This window comes from Cheilinus undulatus, linkage group 16 (assembly GCF_018320785.1).
Source record: "Cheilinus undulatus linkage group 16, ASM1832078v1, whole genome shotgun sequence".
Lineage (NCBI taxonomy): Eukaryota > Metazoa > Chordata > Actinopteri > Labriformes > Labridae > Cheilinus > Cheilinus undulatus.
In genome coordinates this window covers 17,214,098-17,235,881 of record NC_054880.1, presented here as the reverse complement: position 1 = coordinate 17,235,881, position 21,784 = coordinate 17,214,098, and the positions used below count along the sequence as shown (strand labels likewise).

Below are 21,784 nucleotides of genomic sequence, written 5' to 3'. Positions count from 1 at the left end.
TCAATCCCAGCATTTATGTCCAGCTGTTATCTGGGCAGATCTAATCAAAGGAAATGAAGGGCCTGAATAGTCCACATGAGGGCAGCAACACAAGATAAATGAGCTCTACATGTCTTGTTACAGGAGTTTCAGTCCTGCAGAATGAAACAGATGAAGTCATCTCTGGGGTTGAGGTCATTGTTTAAAGGAGACCCAGTCTTGGTTTCAAAGCAGATATGCTGGTTTCTGCTTGTTTGGTCTAAGGTTTCTTTCTGAAGATGTTCACTTTTTAAAAGAGTTAAAAAAGTTACTACTCATTTTAATCCTTGTGAATCTTATCTATATTCAGAGCTAACTATAGAAAGTGGGGGCCCATGACATCAGTGGCCCTGATAGATGGAAAGTGGGCCCCCAGATTTGTAACAGAATTAGGTTCAATTTAAATTTATTATTATTGATACTCCAATTTTGAAAAATATGCTCCTACTGTGCATCTGTAATCTTATTTGGCTGCCATGCTGGTAATGATAATGATGAAGTCTGCATCCATGAAGGGTCTGTTTTTTTCACGGCTTTGTTTGATTCTCATTAAAACATACTTTAAGCCAACTATGGAGCAGTTTTGGTTGAGATGGTCTGATGCTGGCTGTTGGATCAGCATGGGTAAAAGAGCCACTCTGGCTGCTGTCTGTGGTTGTTAGAAGCTGCTTTGGATTATTATTATTTTGTTGTTATTTTTTTGCAGGGTGGCGTTATTGTCCATTGTAGAATGATCTAGAATGGTTGTGTGTTTGTGCATAAAATGCATGTGCATCAGGACAGAGCAAGAAGTGGTAAATAAAATAGGTAATTCCAAATTTAAGTGAGTCCAGGGGCATGCACTATTTAAACAATTTTAAATGTGAATTTAGATTTAAATGCCAGGAAATATATAGTTTATTTAGGAAAGAAAGAATAAGGGCTTTTGAAGAGACGTTCGGACATAAGCTCAGTAAGCCACGCCCCCTTGCTCCACCTATCATGCACATGACACTGGATCAAATATATCAAGCCCAACACAAACTTTTTGCACTGTTGTTTATATTACTCTGAACATTCTCAACAACAGTAATCTATCAGGGATGTGTAAAAGAACCTTGATTACTGCATAACAGGTGATATCAGACGGCTTTTTAAAACAGTTCCTGCACAACGTCCAAGGATACTCTACCCACATACCTCCCAGCATACTACAATATTTTGACCAAAGACGTTTCATTTAGACCACAGGAGACTGTGTCAAAGAGTGAAAAATGTTTATAGTGTGCTATTTTTTGATATAACCCTATTAAAGGTTTGGTCAGGAAGACTATATTCTGCATTTGAGCCTTTTTCACACTATGTTGCACACACTTCTCTGTGCATGCTTACTCATTTCCATGTAATCAGCTGTTCACATCACTTTGCCATATCTATTTAACAGTTCTGTGCCAATCCTTCATTGTTAGCCTATCATATTTCTGCAGTCTATTTTTGAATATAGTTTTCTCTTCAACCAGTTCATTCATGCCATTGTGACATGTGATCTTCCACCTCCCCATCACCACAAAGTCTTTGCAGTTAGCTTCTTTATCATATTAGTCTCGGATGAAATCATTGGCTAATACTTTCACCAGCAGTTTCAGGACTCCATGGGGGCTTGAGTTTTCTGACCATTATCCCAACACTCCTGATTGAAATGCCTTTGTATCTAGCATAAAAGCACGTTGAGTCTCTGTGTTGTTAAAAGTGCTGACCTTTCCTTTTGCACTAATAAGATCACAGCCATTCAAATTTGTCTTGTAACCTTTTGGACTGATACTGGCCCCTATAGATTTGAGACCATGTCTCCAACCTTCCAGTATTTTCTATAAAGCAGTTCAACTGTATATCACATAACCAACCGTGGTTTTCAACATAATGCATTCAATCAGTATTTGAACCAAGCAGCAACCTCCAGTCCTGAAAAATGAAGCCAATGCAAAAGTGCAAAAAATTTAAATACCACGAGTGTCCACTTGAGGCTGGCTGCAAGAACACCAGAAGTCCCATCTGGACACATGTTAAACAGCCGGTTTTTACACTAGAAATAAACTGGTTTACAGCCTGGTTCAAAACACCAAACGTGTCTCATTAGCTAGTGTCTTATTGTGCTCTCACTGTATGGGGGTGAATTTTTTTTTTGTACCACCATCGTTTGGGTTATATTTAGGATAAACCTCACTTTGCACTGATTGGCGCATCTCATTTGATTGACAGATAGCTCGACAGGCAGAGGCTACATTCCTGTCAACCAGAATGCTTGCTAGCTAGCTGACAGGAAGTCGCGCTTGGTGGGCAGGCTGTTAGGCTGATCCAAAGTTCAGTTGAGACCACGATTTCAATATGAAAGCCGCTGTGGATTGGCTTCAAGAGCTGTTTGAGTCCACCTATTGTAAGCAGACGGCTGACGTCACACGGGGTTTGTCCAATTCTTTCTACAATCTATGATTTGAACCGTCTGTGATAGGCATCATACACTAGAAAAAATAGGAAATAATTTTTCCAGAGTTACAAATAATTTTCTCAAAGATAGTCAATATGGGGAGCAGGTGGCCTAGTGGTTAAAGGGGGCTCCCCATGTACGCGGGCGGCCCGGGCTCGAAACCGGCCTGAGGCCCCTCACCGCATGTCTCTCCCCCACTCTTGACCCTGTTTCTGACTCTATCCACTGTCCTCCTCTATCTAATAAATACCCCAAAATAAATCTAAAAAAAAAAAAAAAAAGATAGTCAATATAACTCTTTTTTTGAGTGTATTTATTAGCTGCCACTAGAAATGGAACAAAAACACATGAAATTCTGCTGGAGTAATACTTTAACCACACCATGTTTTAGGTTATGATATAGCCGCCATAACACAACTCTCGCACAGGAAAGAAGTGGCCGAGAAACAACAGAGGTTAGTTGCTCTTCATAATTTAATTTGGAATAAAGTAATTCATAACATGAGGGTACATTAAGAGTTTAAGTTTTAGTGTTTGAATTAAGAGTTTTTAGCACAGAAAAATGCTAGTGTTTGCTTCAAGCTTGCAGACATTGTATTAGTTTAGTGGTCAACAGGCAGTGAAGTTAAAAAAAAAAAACGAAAGAAAAAAGAAAGACTTTCTCTTTAATAGAGAAAGGCAATTGTTTTTAGACATTTCTACAAAATTTTATGTCTATCTAATGCAGTTAAATTAATTTCCTGAAAAGGTGTCTCTCTTTTTCTTTCTCTCACTGCAGGCTGGTTGGTGAGGGCAGGAGCACTGGGCAGTCACGGTTGCAGCTCATTAGGTGTCACTGCTGCAGCTAATCCTTTGCAATCAAGATCTGCTTTTAATCACCTTGTGCAGACCTCATGCTTCAGATGCCAGAGTGTACTTCAGCTTCCAGTGTGGTCACCTGGCTGGATCTACTCATTTTTGCTAGTGATTCTTCAGTGAGTTATTTCCTTTATCTAACTCTTTTTTGTCCTCCTCTTTTGCAGTGCCTCCATCTCTGCCAGGGCATCTGTCAACCGTGAACCACACTCACCATCATTTGCATTATTATCTACCTTACTACCTTACTTTATCATCTCAGGCTCTGCTTCTGGGTACTCATTATACGTCTGTCGAAACTTTTTTTTTTTTAACATATATATAACATACAACAACACTGTATTTAGCAAAAACAGCCCTGTCATAAGAAAGTGAGGACGGGAGCAATGGGCAATCACGGCTGCTGCTAATCTTTGGCAAACAAAATCTCCTTTTAATCACATTGTATTGAACTTTCAGATGCCAGAGTATACTACAGCTTCCAGTGTGGTAACCTCGCTCGTCTCCAACCTTTGAATCTAGTAATTTTTTCTAGTGATTCTCAAGCGATAATCAGTTTTTCTCCTCCTCTTTTCCAGCGCATCCATCTCTTTGCCATGGCTTCTGCCAACCATAAGCCAGTACTCACTGCTTCTGCACTATTGCTATTGTGAAATAAACTCCTTCAACCTTACTTATCGGGCTCTGCCTCTGGGTTATTGTCATACATTTGTCAGTATTTTTTTTAAATATCTGAACAGAATGTCTAGTACTTACTAATTATTTAATCATCATTTAGATTTAAATCAAAACACTGTTGTGAGCAAAAAAAACAACTAAAAAACTTACCTTGCAATCAGTGGAAGTTTGACTATATACACTGGGACTAAATGTTACTTGTCTCAGAGTACAATATTATTCAAATCGGATTAAATTTACTTAGGTAAACTTACTGTGATACTCAAGGGAAACTGGTCAATTCTGGTATTATTAACTCAAAGTGGCTTCAGTTTCATACAATGTAGGGGCATTTTTTCACAAATGTGTCATTTGACAACAACAACAGCTTTGACAACAAAACACACTTGTTTACAAATGTTATTTCCTCATTTTTCCTCTGATCAAGAGTAAATTTGTAGTTGTAGTTCAGGTTCTTTCCCAAAGCTGGGTTTCTCATTATAACCAAAGAATGTATCTTAAGATAACAAAGCTTGTTCTCTTGTAATAATTTTCTGGTGACCTAGAAAACAAAACAATAGGCTGGCCACTGTGACAGGCCAGACCATGCCATGCTGCCTCTGCCCACACTAATGAGGTAAGACTACTTCTGTGTGTGTTGTACCTTGTAATCCTAGGACCAAGAGATAAATAACAGGAGACAACAGGAGATTGCTCATTAACCTACAAAACTGGAGTAAAAAAATGAATGTGTGTCTGCTAAGGGCTTCTGTACTAGACAACTAATAGAGAAATCATTCTGATCTTTAAAGCATCTAGGACCAGGAGTTTCTAAATATCACACTCGTTATGTTCTAACTTGTGCTTTAAGACACCAGTTGGCCTCATCTGTCTCCTCCTGCACACTCAGCATGCAAACCTGGAGGAGTCAGGGGGTCTGAGGACTCATTGCCCCCACTGGGACCAAAAGCACTGAATGCTGCACCCATAAACCAGGACAGCGGCTCCCCTTACAGCTGTCTGCTCTGCACATAAAATTAGACCCACAGACGGTCATACTGTAAGCTCTAGGAGGCAGAGACAACTGGGATACATACAGCAAGCATGGAACCAACACATAGCTCTAATTATTACTTTGGTAAGGAAACAAAATGTTTACTATTAATAACTCTTTTTTGTTGTATATATTAATTCAACGACTCTGTAGGTATAAGATGTGAGTATTTGACATGTGCATGAGTGTGCTTTCAACCTGTACGGTCTGATATTGGTGAATTTCTTCTTGTGTTCTTAAGGAAGCTGTACTGGATGCAATAAAGGAGTGTTTGGTGAAGAGAGAGCCTGCAGAGCGATGGGACACTTATTCCACGATGACTGTTTCACCTGCAGCTTTTGCAGTGAGTTCTCTTCTTTTGGTTGAAAATTGTGGTTTAAAAATCTGAAAGCAACAAAAAAACGGACCTTTAATCTTTAATGTTTGAGATTATCGAGTAGAAACAGCTAATCTGGTTTAAAAGTATTTTGTTTCATGATGGAAGATCAGAAAAAAAAACAGACTAATGTTAAAAGTTGTGATGACCAGTTAAACTCAACCAGCAGTGGCTTTTACACAATAACAACCAATGTAACTTACTGACTCACAAATATCACATTAGAAGGAGTGCTGTTCTGATTCGGTTGTAGAGACAAATCCACAGGTAATAGTGCAACCTTTAGAAAATGCCACCATTTTCATTGTCATTTTTACCTGCAAGTCAGAGTTCCCAAACCAGAGAGAAGTAAAGTAGTGAAATGTGGCACTGATTGCATGTTGCTATCAGAGATGGAAAAAAGTACTATTGTAATTAAGTAGGAGTTCAGTAAAATAAAAGTACTGCTCTATAAGCCTACTCAAGTAAAAGTAAAAAAAATCTAAAGTTTACCTTAAGAACTGAGTACTTATGAGCTTTACAATAAAAATTTGATATTTCCTTAATGGAAATAAATAGTTAAACTACACTTTGAAAGTGTTAAATATTTTCCAGTATGACAGAGCCGTAGCTACTCTTGAAAATATGTGGTAAGTTGGGTCTCCTCTGGCAAGAACAAAGCAGAGAGTCAACCTCATAGCAAGACTATACATACTGATGAAGAATACCATGCATTCTTTGGCACAAGCTAAAGTCAAACTCCAGCTCAGTGGATAACTTCACCCAGGTTGCAAATCACATCAAAAACAACTACAATCCACCAGAAACATGACCAAAAGAACCCCAGCAGGGATACACGTACAACAGGTAACATCGAAACACAACTAAACACATCTAATTACATCTTAAAACATCTAAAATACATCTAAAGGCTCTGCCCAAGGGTATGATGGTGAACTCTGCCCACACATACCTCCAGATTTGAAATCACAGTGGCTGGATCTTAGGTCTTTTCAGAGTTGAACTAAAACTGATGGATCAATACTGTCAAATAACTCCAACACCCTTTAACCAAGTCAGTAACTTCCTGTTGACTTTATACCAATGGTTGCCCTGTGATAGTAGGAGCTGTAGTCTGCCTGCCTGTTTAAAATCATGCTGCAACCTCTGGTCCTCAAAAATGAAGCCAATGCAGAAGACTGGTTGAAGAAAAAAAAGTCCCATTAGCTAATGTGTTCATGTCCTCACATTGTACAGGTGGTGAATTTTTTTGTACCACAATCGTTTCGATTATATTTAGGAAAAAACCTCACTGTGCACTGCTTAGTGACTGATAGCCTGAACAGACATGTACAACAAAACACTCTCGATTTGGTAGATTACTTTTTCAGAAAAGTCATCATTTTAATGTTAAGCATACCAGTCATTGGATTTGGGCTCCTTGTTACTGTTAGACTTTAAAGTTTTCATATTCTAATCTTTTATTCAACAACCGCCATTCATTTTGAAGAAAAAATCTTCACCCAGAAAAAGGGGACAGCATCATTTGGGCAAAGTATTCAGTCAGACTGCTCTTCAGCCTTTTTGTTTGCTGATCCATGTACACAGTTATCAGAACGTTATCTGAACGTGGAACCTTTTGACACTGGGAATGAAAAACAATCCAGTTTCAGTGAATCATTTCCATGTAAGCATGGCTCCATTGTGGTCTTATCACTATTACTAAAGGGATATCTGAATCACAGATGGTGCATCAGGCAGACTGAGTTCTAGCTGGTGTAACACATGGCATCACCTTTGTAAAAAATCCAGTGAGATAAAGAGGGGAAAATCAACAAGCCTGTTGACATGGACACTAATAAAGTAATCACTATTAGATTTAGGGAGTTACCTGATTACTCGACTAGTCATGTAAACAGCATAATCCCATATTCTTAAAACACATAGGCCTTTATCGAATAATAAAGATTGGATTAACACAACTCACTTCTTGCTCATTAATCTGATTATTCAGCACATGTAAACAGTTTAATCTGGATTCTTCCATTCTGTTATATCTGTGAAGGATGGAGAAAGGATTTCACAGTAATTTTCGAACTCAAGCGCTCAAACAACTTTGTGAACTAGTACTGGTATAGCGCTTATTAAATTTTACCCTTAAAAAACAAATACATCACAAACTATGTTTGTTCTATGGTGTGCTGATGATTAGTGCTTAAATCCCCGCTCTGAATGAAATAATAAATGATGATAAAGTAGCTGGGTGTAATCATTTGTTTCTAAATCATATAACTACAAAGAAAACACTACCTACAGCATTCTGGTGCATTACCAACACCACCATCACAGTTTTGATAACAACAGGTTTGAATTTTACCTCGTGAACTTGCGGAAAGAAATCTGGCTAAGGACAGAATCCTATAAACCAGGTTTTCATAAAAAATAGATTATTAAGGTGCATGTAAATGCAGATCATTACCATTATCTGATTATTCCCATTTATTGGATTAACGTGATCACGTAAGTGTACAAAATAATACAGATTAATACTCTTGTGAAATCAACTCCATTTTTGAATTAAAAAATATATAATTTGTCTAAAGGAATGATGGTTATTATTCCTCATCTCTGTTTTGTTTTATTCTGGAACGGTTTGAAAGTTGAACATTTAACATCAGTATATGATCAGATACTGCACCATGACAAACATTCATCTTATTGCTCATTCTGTTTTTGTTTGTTTGTTTGTTTGTTTGTTTGTTTGTTTGTTTGTTTAGGTAAAAAGCTCAGTGGAAAGACTTTTTATGCAGTGTCAGGAAGAATCTATTGTGAGGAGGATTTTTTGGTAAGACTGTTCTGTTTTAGCATGTTTATGTAATTATACAAGTATATGATTTATTCATTTGTTGTCAGGGCAGAAATAGATAACAGAAATCATACAAGTGTTTTTTTTTTTTCTTTATCTAGTACTCTGGAGTACATCCATCACCAGAGGTGTGTCACAGCTGTGGTTTTTTAATCATGGACATGGTAAGTGAGCAGAATCTGAAGATAATATAAGTGTTACACATGCTTCCAGTGGTAAAGTTAGTTTTGCATTAAAAACACTAAGCAACAGTTTTTATCATATTATTGGATTCTTGGGATGGCAGCAGCTCAGTCTGATAGGACTTTGGTATGCAATCCAAGGGTCACTGGTTCAAGTCCTCTTTGAGCAGAGCAAAGTCCTTAGGCAGTGCTCCTTAATGACCAGCAGCCCTCAGCTAGCTCTCCATTAGTGCATGTCCATAGGATCCTGTTTGTGCATGTATTCCGGCCTATGCACTCAAAAATGATTATTAGCTGTCATAAGAATTATAAGAAAAAACTAACTTTTTTTTCCTCAACCTTTATTCATAACAAATAAATAAAACCAGTGGGATTTATTCTAGTTTGGAGTGAATTCAAATGAATCTCATAAAACAAATTGATTGGGTGTCATAAAGATTCAGTCAGTAGGTGGTAGCATGTTTCTGTAACGCTTTTAGGTCAGCGGGTATAACCAAAGAAGAAGAGAATTTGCACCAAAACACTGCACTTTTGCACTTCTCTCTGAGCTCGTTGAAAGCCACAGCTTTGTTTTTGCGTCAACATGGACTTAACACAAGTAAGTCGTGAGTTAAACAGACCTTTTAACATCTGTTTAGGCCACTATAAGTACACTCGCTGTATGTTGCTATTATTACAGACATTTAACTTGGAGAGGAAGGAACACAAGTGAGCCTAATGATGGAGCAAAACATGCTGATGACTGGACTCAGACTGAGCTGTTGTCTGTCAAATATCACTCTGTTACACCTACAGTGACATTGGCTATACCTCATGTGTGCACCTCTTCAATGCTGCAGCTGGTAAAAGTGGGGCAGGTTTTAGCACTTTATCTATTGCCTTTGAACTTATAAACGGTCTCCTGGGACATACAAAATCTTAACCGAATGCATTACAATGTGTTGTTTATTACATTTTAAATCTCAATCTGAATCTGTGAAGTAAGTACCTAAAGTGTCATATCGATATGCCCAAAAATGAGAGGTTTCACCACACACAAGATAATGAATTGATATTATCCTTATTTAGTTGCCATTTTCAAATTTCTTAGTTTCTTGTGTGTTGTGTATCGTCTTACTTTCTGTCAAGTTAATGTTTCCTGCCATCACCTAAACCAAGTTATAAGGGCTGACAGTGCTGTGAAAACTGTTGAACCCAATAAATGTACATTAGTATTACAGTATTAAAGTAAAAGTACAAAATAGCTGAAAATAGAGACTCAATGAACTTAAATTATACCTTGATAAGCAATAATAATTAATATAACTGTATAATGCTACAGTTGGTTGAGAAAGGTGGGGTTGGTGAGGGGTATTTTTCTATATGATGAGGATAACCTGTCTCTATGGAGATCATTAGAATCTTTTTCTAATTAAATTTTTCTATTTATTTCCTGATCCTGTAGAGAAACTACTTACTTGAGGAATCTAATAGGATAAAAGTACAGTTTGTTTCTGAAATGTACTGGAAATGAAGAGGAAGTAGCTCAAAATATACACAAGAAAGTAAGCTATCCCAGAAATGCCCTTGAGGTACAGTAATTGAGTAAATACACCCCTCTCTATGAAGCTGAGCACATTTTTCATCATCAGGTGTTACAGGCTCATGGGAAGTCCTACCACCCATCCTGCTTCCGCTGTATCATCTGCAGACGGAGCCTGGAGGGGCGGCCCTTCTCTGTGGACACAGACAGCAGGATTTATTGCATCACAGACTATCACAAGTGAGTCTCTCATACTACAACAACAGACAGAGTTCTTTATTTCACAATCCAAACAAAAGATGAAACCAAACCCTGCCAGACCGGCAGCATGTGAGATAACAGTCACACCCAGGGTGACTGTGCTGTTGGGTTTCAGTCACCTTTTTTTTTTTTTTTTTTTTATCACTGAGATTTCCTCGTCTCTGTTTCAGGATTCAGGCTCCAGTGTGTGCAGCTTGCAGAGAGCCGATACTGCCAACTGAGGTGAGATGAACTATTGTTTAAGTTGGCACACAGAAGTGACTGATACTTTAGATACCTCTGTCAAAAATGATCCAAACTATCTGCTCTCTTTTGTTGATCGTTCCAGGGGTCGCCGGAGTCTATTCGAGTGGTTTCATGTAACAGAAGTTATCATGTAGAGTGTTACAGCGGTGAGGTTGACCTCATCTGAGAACCCACGCAGCTTCAAATGAATGCTTTTTTGTTTCTACTGTCCATCTTGTTCTGTGAATGTTAACATATAAAGCGTAATGTTTGTATTAATGTCTTTTTATATGCATTGTATGCTTTTTAGTCTAAAATTAATTCGATTCCTTCACATCCTAAATAAATGGTATTCAATTCTCCTTTGTTATACAGTCTAAGAAGAAATAAATCTTTGGGTTAGGTATGGTAATGCTGTTGTGAATTCAGTTTAAGCCAAGACGGTCTGGCAGATCTTAGATCTTTTTCTGCTTTATGTATGTTGCTTAGTCTGTACTAAGCAACATACTGTTTCTTTTTACTGTGTGCTTTGAGATTTCTCAAAATGAAAAGTGCGTTATAAATAAAATTTATTATTATTATTTATTCTGTAATGTTTTTTTCATGAATGTAACTGCCTGACTTTGCTCATAAATAAATTTGAATTTAAATACAAAAAAATCAAAACACTGATTGATTAAAGAGGGATCATCTGAGACCTGCAGTCGTCAGCCCGACCGTCTCACCTAATTTTAAGTAGCATTACATTTCATCCGTCCATTTTCTATACTGCTTAACTCATTAGGAGTCGCCAGTGGGCTGGAGCCTATCCCAGCTGTCATTGGGCGAGAGGCGGGGTACACCCTGGACTGGTCGCTAGTCAATTGCAGGGCTTACATATAGAGACAAACAACCAGGCACGCTCACACCTACGGCCTATTTTAGAGTCACCAATTAACCTGAGCATGGCCCCACCTAATTTGGTGGTGGGAGGAAGCCGGAGTACCCAGAGAGAATCCACATGTGCATAGGGAGAACATGCAAACTCAGCACAGAAAGGCCCTGACCGGGAAACTCTTACTCTTACTGTGAAGCAACAGCGCTAACCCCTGCGTAACCATGCGGCCAATACATCCCATATAGGACAACAGATGTAAATGAGCAGTATTGCTAACTCCAGCATGTTTACATTTGTCTTTCATACTCACAGTCATTAATTTGTACTGGCCCTTTTTAATGAATTAATATGATGATCTTTTCACCTTTGGTTAGAAAGTTCACATTAAATAAGATTCAAAACCAGACATGAAAAATTCTGTAACATCTGACAATATTTGTCCTATTCTGCATTACAATTCAAATTAAGCAAGAAAGATAAGAAATGTAGAATAACAATAACAAACGTATAAACAAACGTACAGGAGGAAGAAATGTAAGAATACAAGTTAGAGCCGCACATTGGCAGATATATCTTGTTTATCAGATGTCAACAACAGCGTTTAAACAGGTCTAAAAATGTAGGTTTATATATGAGTTTAACTCATGGATTTAACTTTAGAACCCTGCGTAGAGACGCCATGCTCGTTGCTTAGAAACGATGAGTCAACGTTACGTCTTAAAAAGGCCGCGAAGTGACTGCATGAATCTCACGGTTTGTTGAGATTTCTTTGGCTGTTTTACTCATCTCAGGTTTTTCATTTCCAACCATAACGATGTGGAGACCTTAATATGGGTGAGTAGGCCCTATATTTACCGCTTCATTCATACAGACCTACTCCCTCAGTAGGTCTGTTTAGTATTTAGGGTTTTCCAGTCGCCAATTCAAGCTGATAGTGGGCTCTGTCTGTGTGGGGTTCGAGTGTCTTTACATTTTATGAGCGCCGAGTGATGCCATTGCTGAGGCTCATCAGTTATAGCATCAGCGAATTGTACCATTGAGATGTATAATAAAGACCCTGCTTTTCTTGATCTTCTACACTTGTTTTACCTGCAAATTCAGCTTCAACTTCCAGTTCAGTTATTTAGATACTGGAAAGCAGTTATTGGTCGTATTATTATGGGGTTGTTTGACTGTGTAGACACTAGAATAAAATTAATATTCCAAGGCATGTCTCCTTAGGGCTTCCATACAACTGTTCTCTTCCGTAAGTTCATGCGGCATTTTCTTTTATTTATTTAATATTCATTGTGAGAGAAGTATAAAGTATTAAAACTAATATGTTTCAGCACCAAGTACTACAGCACATTTATCATACGAAGTTAATTATCCACTGACGTTTATTGTAAGTCCTTATATTTTATTCTGCAGGTTCTTCACTGCATTGCAGCGCCATCTTGTGTCATTGATGAGTACTACCAGCAGCTCCTCTCCCGGAAGGAGCTGCTTCTGAACTTACTAAATGAACATTATCGCTGATTGAAATGGCGTCAGTCACGGTACGGGGCTGGGCTCTCTGCACCGTGTCCCTGCTAAACTTTGCGTTTGTTTTTATATCCGGTGCAGACTTCATTCGGTTCATATCATTTCGAGCCATTTACCACAACATCACCGGAGAGACGACACTCTGCCAAGGTAGGCTTTGACTATCTTCTACTGGCAAGCGACCAGGAGAAGTTGGCTAACTTTAATCTGGGAGTTTTTCGTGAAACTTTGCTCATACCAAATACCTTCGTCGCTATAACTCTGTTATACTGTGGCTACTGCTACATTATAGATGTTGTTTTATAAAATGAATGTAATTTTTAATTTTAGATATTCAGAATTCACGTTGTGTTGCTGTTACTGTACTGGAAGCAAACTACTCAATGAAACTATTGGCTACAAACAGTGGAGATATATCAGGTGGTTTTACTTGATATCACTACTTCCGGCCAGTAGAGGTCGTTGCCCGGCTAGCTCAGTCGGTAGAGCATGAGACTCTTAATCTCAGGGTCGTGGGTTCGAGCCCCACGTTGGGCGATAACAGTTTTTGTCAGGTTGGCAAGTATGAAAACTGCGAATTGATACCACTAAAGACATAAACATGGCTATTAGATTAATCTGAGAAATAATACAAACTGCTCAAATAGTCGTCAAACAGTAGACCTATTAATTCATAGTTTAAAGCCGTACTAATGAAATATAATTATATAATATAATAAAATATATATTTCTAATTTATATATAATAATGAAATATACTGACTGAGCTAAATTTTCAGTTGGAACTTAGTGCTCCTGTTCAATGGTGTGTTGAAGTCCTGCTTGACCCAAGTTATCACAAGAATATACTATGAAAATACTTGAGTGTTATACACGATTCTGAACTTCCATGGTTGAATTAATCGTGGTTGCAAGTAAGGTTCATGTGTGACAGCACATAAGGTCCGAGGCGTTCAAGTGAAAGGGTCCAGTTCCATGAATCATGACAGCTAGATCCGTATTTGTGTGTCATGTTTAATGCTTGAGTGCTATCGGACAGGGCTAGTTTGTTCTCCAGTGTGTTATTAGGCCACAGTTACAGATGCAATGTCCAAAAAGACAATAACATTGTATGCTAAATAAAACATTCGTTCATTCCTTTGATAAAATGTAAAAATGCGTATCATTATGTATTTATCATTATTTACTTCAGCTTGAAGCATTACCCTTATTTACTGTGTTGAACTTGACTTTCAACAGACTACATCTATTTTATACAACAGGTGCACAGAACATGAATCCATCTAAAATTGAAAGCAAATTCTAAATTGTACAAAGCTTTGTGCAGTTAAGACATGGTGCAAGAGTTTGCCTGCGGTTTCAATTTGGGCTAAACTTTTAGGAAAAATAATCTTTTTTTAATGTATTTATTTTAACATTTTTCCAATATGGTGGAAGCATTTTAATTTGCATTTTTAAAAGTTTCTTATTTCATGTACTTTTCAAAATCACAAGTCAATAATCATTCTTTATTATAACCAACATAATATTAGACAGATTTAACAAACTGTTCATCCCTGTAGGCCAGGCATTTGCAGACTTGTGCACACATTTGTGGATCTTTCTTTAAATTTGCTTATCTTTGCACGCATTTCCAGATCTGTAAACACATTTGTGGATTTGTGCACTCACTTGCAGAATGTTTACAGATCTGTGTACCCATTTGCAAATAGTTTTGCAACATTAATTGCTCCATAATTTGATTCAATTCATGATTCATATAGGGATGTTTTAGTTACAAAACCTATTTTGTTTTGATTCTAAAGATATTCTTTGAGAACAAAAGTTGGAAATAGTAGAATTTTCCAACCAAGCACATTAATAAAAATATCAAGACTGGTTGTGTGAGGAGCCACCAGGGAATGGAGCAGGCCTATATATAAAGATCGATCTTTGGATTATATGTATCTATATAGTAATAAAGAAATGAGAATGGATCTGAATTAAAGAGTCAGTTTTTTTATCCCTGTCCTATTTTTTATGTTAATTTTAATTTGATAAAGAAAAATGTAAAAAAAGAAGGAAAGTAGGATTTTTTGCAAACTGTTCTAAAATTGAACCTGATTTTTTGTAGCATAAATGTATTAAATTGGTGCTTTGACACTCTTCAGGTCAAATAAATATTGCCATTTTAGTCATTTGAAAATTGCAGTAGGCCATATATTCTACATTTTGATTAACTGCCTAGCCTTTGTTTCAGTAACTTAAAACAAGAAATCACCCAAAATTGCGGGTCTATGACTTTTATTTCTTTTCTGTTGTATTAAAACAGGGATTAATATTGTTTCACTTTTACATGTGTCGTGTCTGCTATCACAGCTACCCTTTAACAGTGTTGAATGTTAAATGTTTTATTAAAACAGGTATTAATATTGTTTCACTTTTACATATATCCTGTCTGCTATCACAGCTACCCTTTAACAGTGATGAATATTAAATGTCATTGAAGTTCTTTGTTCTGGTTGGATATGGAGCAGATCAGGCAGATAAACTCCAAATTTAACATTGGTAATAGGTGTGTTACAACCTGTGAATGCTTCCTATTGAGAGATTACTGAGTAATAACAGAGGCAGTGATGACACACATGAAATAAAAAAGACCAGGATCTTACCACACACCATACAGCTGTTCAGCTTTCAGAGGAAGCAGAGTCATGTTTTTACAAGTCACCATCATGTTGTCATTAAGCAAAGCTTATTTTCAACATAACATCTGGGTATTTCAGCACTGCACCCAGAATAATACCTTACCTTTAATGACTGAATGGGCATGTAGCGCTAAGAAAGTGAACCGTCTTTGTTTGAACTGCAGAGAGACATGCAACGCCTTGCATGTCTCTCACGCCTTATTTCTCTGTATCACCGTTTTGTTTGTCCGAAGGGTTAAGGTTACCGTTGCTCTCTCTATTTGAGTTGACTTGACCTTATTTTATTGTATGATTTTCTTGGAGTTTAGCAGTCATGTAGGAATGTCATGGGCCATGCATTGTATTGCACTGCATTAGATTGTATCTTGAGTAACCTGACACACCCCTACCTTCTATATGGGTTACATCTGCAGTTTTTACTTCAAATATTTGACATTTTGGCAGTCTGAAAATGCTCTATCCTACATATTTATTTCCTTGATGATGTTAAGACAAAAAAAGCATTCAATGTAAACTGTGTTATGAAGCAAAACATTAAAATGTGTCACTATTATTACTAAAACTCAAGAATGAAGTGACTCTTCTCTTCTTGCCGTCCAATTTAAGACTCCATACCATGGTCAAAGGCCCTGCAGGACAGCTCTGTCCTCTGGCCTCTTCTTGTGGATGTGGGGCTGCTGGCTCTTTTCACCACACAGCACAGTCTGCTGGCCTGGTCTCCCGTCAAACAGGCCCTGCAGTCAGTGGTGGGGGCCCTAAATAGGACGGTTTACTGCTTCACCACAGCACTGGCCCTCCAGGTACAACAACACACTCTCCAAGTATTGAGAATGATGCTTTTATCTGCTGTCACAAATCACAAGTTATAATTACATTTTTATTTAAATTATGTGGTAGTTTTTATGCAATTTTTAAAAGATTTAACAAGTTTTAAATATATGTTTTTCCTTGTATATCCTTCATTGCTATCTGAACTCTTGTGTCAGATTTTGATGCGTTACTGGCAGCCTGTGACCAGCGCCCCCTGTCTGTGGTCAGTGCGTCATGCGCCCTGGAGTATCTGGTTTCCTCTGCTCTGCTTCACTCTGCACTTCCTCTGCTGGACAATCATCTGTAGCATCCTCCTGATCTTTGATTACCCAGAGCTGCTGGGCATCAAGCAGGTAAACTGGTATTCATTGGCGGGCTATACTTTGACATGGAAGTTAACAGGTATGAAGCTGCTGTAAAGAAAATAAAAAGTCTGGATTTTATGACCTAAGCATTTGACCACTCTACTCTTTATTATTTAATTCTTTAACATAAGATAATATCAAATTATTGGGGGAAAGATGTTCAGCAAATTCAACTTTTAAAAAATCTTTTCCTGGCTCCTTGAAGCAAATCAGAACAATGTAGATCTTTCAGTATCAACACATTAATCCCAACAAGATTAGGTTCAGACATGAAAGTATTAATTTTCTTTTGTTTTTCCATGAATCGTGCGCTAATGTGTCCATCTTATGATCAACATTTCACCTTTTTACCATTTTAATTAGCTTTTTATTCCATACCACATCCCTTTTACATAGTTAAGCTATTGTTGTTCACTACCAGATCTTTGTTATTTCTTTCAGAATAAAGAAAAGTTTTAATCTGAACAGATAGAAGAGGTTTATGACATACTTATCACAGAATAAAAGCACAACAAAGAACAGTTTCTTGCTCTTTTTACCCTAACCTCCTAAGACCCTACATGTACATATGAATATAATACATTTGGCTTTTCCACAACATATTAATCATTCTGCTGTTAGAATTTTGCTATGGCTGCTATCGCTTCATTGAAATTTAAGTAATTTGCTGCTGGGACTTTTTTTTAAATTTGCTTGGAAAATGTGTAAGTATTTACATGGAAATTGGGGGGTTATGTATGCATATTTTGGACGATTAGGGAAAAATTGCTTTGAATTCTTTCGCATTTTAATGGGAATTTGAGAAATTTGTGCAGATGGTAGAGGAAGTTTTGACATCTTGGCATTTGCATGGAAATTTTAAAAATATATTGGTAGATTTGGGGGAACTTGATTGGAAATGTGGGGGTGGGCATCCTTTGACAATTTCGGGAATTTTCTTGGAAATTTGAGACGTTTGTTTGCAAGTTTTTGACATTTTCATGGAAGTTTGGGGAAGGTATTAGTAAATTTGGGGGGAATTTCCTAGAAAATATGAGGGGGAATTCACTTAAAAATGTTCACGAATTTACATGTACTTTAAAATAAGTGTTTAACAATGTATTTTACAGAACAAGGATTCTGAAACTGTCCTACCTCTACGTCATGATTTCAGACCACAGTGGTGTAGCAGTTCAGCAATCTTTTGACAAAACAAAATTAACAATAAGTTTGTAGGCTAACAGGTTGCATCATAAAATGCATGTCTTTGCATTTATTTGGTTCACAAATAAAGACACTGTAAAGAATTGTGTTACATCCATATGAACTTAAAAATGTTTGAATTGCAATACAATGCAATTTTAAACATGTAAATAAAATTGTGATTTGTTATGGTAAAACATCAACATGTAGTGAATAATTGTGATTAGAAATGTATTTTTTAAGCAGTTCTGGTAAAACAATTATTCTGCATTTAGATTATTATAAATAATGATAACACTAAGCCTGAGTACTGTTTGGTTTGACTGTCAGTGGTGTGATGATTACATTTATATGAAACATTTTTGGGGATAAGTTACAATTATGTGTCACTAAAATGGCCAAATCAGGAAGATGAATCATCATGTGATATTTAATAATTAACAAAAAGAAATACAGAATATATTGAAATACAGTTAAAGTGTAAATATCAATTTTTTAATTCAGAAATGATGTTAGAATTTAACCTTTATAATCTCAATTACCAGGCACATTTCATTGAATTCAGTAAAAGCATTAATATCTCTGTAAATTTAAGAGCCAGTTAGTCCTGTAGCTATCTCCAGTGCTAACCACTTTCCCACCACAGCATAATGTCCACATTTTAAACACAATATAATTAAAAAGGCCTAATGAAGTGGGACAGGGATTATGTAATCTGTGGCAGTGATTAAATAAACCTTTAGATGTTACTTCATAGATTAACCCGTGGTTGGTGCTGTGACCTAACGATGCACTCTTCTCTCCCAGGTCTACTACGAGTACTGCGGTTTGGGGGACCCTTTGTCTCACAAGTCCCCTCGTGCTCAGCGCCTCCTGGCTCACCTCCGTCACCCGGTGTGTCTGGAGCTGGGTGTCGTGCTGTGGCTGCTGCCGTGTTTGTCCCTGGACAGGCTCCTGCTGGCGGGAACTCTGTCGGCCTACCTGGCCCTGGCACATTCTCTGGACAAACAGGATTTAGCGTACCTGTGCGCTCGCTTCAACAGAAAGATGCAGCTTGTGACCAAGCCGCAGCAGAGTAGCACTGATGCCATGCAAATGGAAAAGAATAACCACAAGGAAAAGTGAAGAGAAAATCCTTTTACCACTGAGGCTGCTGCCTTATTCTTATCCAGAACTAATGTTCAGGGACTGTTTACTTGATGAGACACGTTATCTGCTGTGCTGAATAACAACAAACAAACATTCTCTGGTTATTTTGTGCTTTGAACAACCCAACACAAGCAGCTTACAAACATATGTTTTTATTTTCACCACACAAATTTCGAAAGATTTTATTTAGCAATTTAAAGTTTGAACTACTCCGGGAAAAGTAGACTATTTTATTCTGCTGTCACAAAAACCTTTAAGGATGACTTGTCCACAACAGTGATGAAAAAGTTCAGCCATAAAACTCTCCACATATTAATGAAAATGTTACTTTTATTTTTATCATAGAATGTATTTTACATGCTTTTACATTCCATATGCAGCAGCAGGTAAGCTGTATTTCTCTGTGCACTAATTTCAAATGCTTATTAACATAAATTCAGATTGATATCATACTCTAACAGCAGTAAAACATTAAATGCAGCTAACATTTTTACATTATGCAGCTAAAAGTTAAAACAACACTAATATCTGCGATTATGAATGTATTTCCTTGTCTGTTTATTATTTTGTTTTGGAAGCACCAACTCTCATATCAAAAGATGTTATTTCATTCCTTTTCCAATTCATCTTACTTGATAATGCAATTAACTTTAAAGGTATTTCACTTTTTGTGTGCCTGAACTTTAAAGCGCTGTGTATTTGTTTAATATGTATTTGAATGCTATTATTAGTTTTCCTATGTCTACACTGTGCCTTCACTGGATTACACAAATAAATTTCAGTATTTTCAGGACCGTGTTGAATAAGTTGAACATGTACTGTTGAAAAATATGTTTATTTCTAGGTTTTGTTGTCACTCTGGATATACAGTCACATGAGATTCTTACACTGGTTGCTCCACAGTAATTATTAAAGACCTAGAATAGAATGATAAAATGTGTGGTGTGCCTTTGGTAGAGCATTGTTAAGAAAGATCATCCCTACACTGGCACATTTAACATATGTAAAAATAATACTATTTCTATATAATAATAGTTACAATAATATAAAATGGCACTCAAACAGGATCTTGATAAAGAGAGTCGGCTCTTTGAACCAGCCCTGTTCACAAATGAATGACCAATCTGTAGTAGTGTAAGGTTAAAGGTAACAGTTAGGATACCAAACTTAATGGTTAAGAACCTGGCCTGTAACACCTGATTACAAAATGCTTAATATAGCCGAATAAACAGTCTGCCAACAGGAAAATGCTTGCTCTCTGTGAAAACAGGCTAAACAGCTAGCTCCATTAGCTGCACAAGCTACATAGATAACAGAACTATGCAGTTAACGTAGCTAAAGCTAAGCTCACAAAGCAGCTTCCCAAACTATCTACATGTCTTTGTAGCTAGGTTAGCTTTATCTACATTTCCTGAAGCTCACTGCATTAGCTACATTGGCTTATGTAGTAACATTAATTTCTTCGCCAGCATAGCAAGCTAACAAAGCTAAAATGAGCCATCGCTCATGTAAATGGGTCTATAGACAATTAAATCTCGGCTTAGACCCCTGACCTATTTCTCTGTTTTGTTTATTGAATGTGTCTGTCTATAATGCACTGTAAGACTGAACAGTTAAAAGTTGTTAAAAAATGAATTGTTATAACCTAAAAATCCAAAATAGCTAGGCCTATTTAAATTCTTAGTTTTCTGAATAGATTAAACCCATTTTTAATTTTAAGTTGCCAGTACTCAGTCATTCTAAGTATTTTTTGTCATTGTTATTTGACAATCATCCCTTAATCTGCTAACCTGACACGCCAGATGGATTTGTTTCACACACCCATCTGGAAAACCCATCTGGGAAAGGGCAGAGCCTTTGAAAAAAAGCTTCAAGGGTGATTGGATGAATGTTGCCAATGGGATGTGGTTGCAAAGGAGTGCCAATCAGAGCAACAAAACACCTGACGTAGCCACTACCGAGGTGCGCCCCTACTGAGGAGTAAACTCCGTGGAGAAGTGCATAACGCAAACCATGGCAACTTTAGACATGTCAGTACATGATTTTTGTCGTTTTGAAAAGAAAACAACTCAATGCTGTTCTTTGTTCTTCTTTTAACAAAGAAATGTCATCAAGTTCTGATAAAACTGACGCTTTAGCAGCATCCACACTAATCCCTTCCGCCATAATTGCACTGGCCTCTTGTTGCTGCTTGTTTACATCATGACTCTGCAGTGCCCGAAAGTACTGCCCCCCCATTGCTGATTGGTTCTGTCACTTTCCAACGGGGCCCAAACTGTTCAGACAGAAGCTTTGCAAGATGGATTCGCCAGTTAGAAAAAAGGAAACGAACGTATCCATCTGCTTTGCAAGGTTATTAATCTGCAGAGTTTTCCAAGAATGCCTTTGGGCATTGGACACTTCCGCACCATGAGTGAAGTTACTGACTCAGCAAGAAAATTCCTGCCTGTGGGTGTCTAATAAACATTAAAATGGGCCTGCTTTGAGTGGCTAACATAGTTTATTTAGCTGTGTATGCAAAGTTGTCAATGTATTTAACACTACATTAAAATTACATTGGCTTCTGTAGCAATATGAATTACTCAGCCAGTGTAGCAAGCTATAATGCTAGTCACTTATCATGTAAAACAGCTTTAAACACAATGTGGTTATTTCACAAATGTAGCTGAAAGACTGTGTTTACGAACAAAGTTAAAAGAAAAACAAATCAGCAACTCTGTTCTGAAATAAAC

General features: G+C 37.3%; 1 protein-coding gene and 1 non-coding gene across 2 annotated transcripts; both read left to right on the top strand.

Moving 5' to 3' along the window:
• Nucleotides 1-12,854: 12,854 nt before the first annotated feature.
• nrm (nurim) lies at nucleotides 12,855-19,842 on the top strand. The gene is made up of 4 exons (XM_041809409.1): nucleotides 12,855-13,010; nucleotides 16,153-16,346; nucleotides 16,533-16,709; nucleotides 18,711-19,842. Exons 1-4 carry the CDS (start codon nucleotides 12,860-12,862, stop codon nucleotides 19,026-19,028), a joined length of 840 nt encoding a protein of 279 aa, XP_041665343.1. The 5' UTR covers nucleotides 12,855-12,859; the 3' UTR covers nucleotides 19,029-19,842.
• On the top strand, nucleotides 13,325-13,397 carry trnak-cuu. Its single transcript has one exon. It is a non-coding gene; the product is annotated as a tRNA-Lys (tRNA).
• Nucleotides 19,843-21,784: the final 1,942 nt, after the last annotated feature.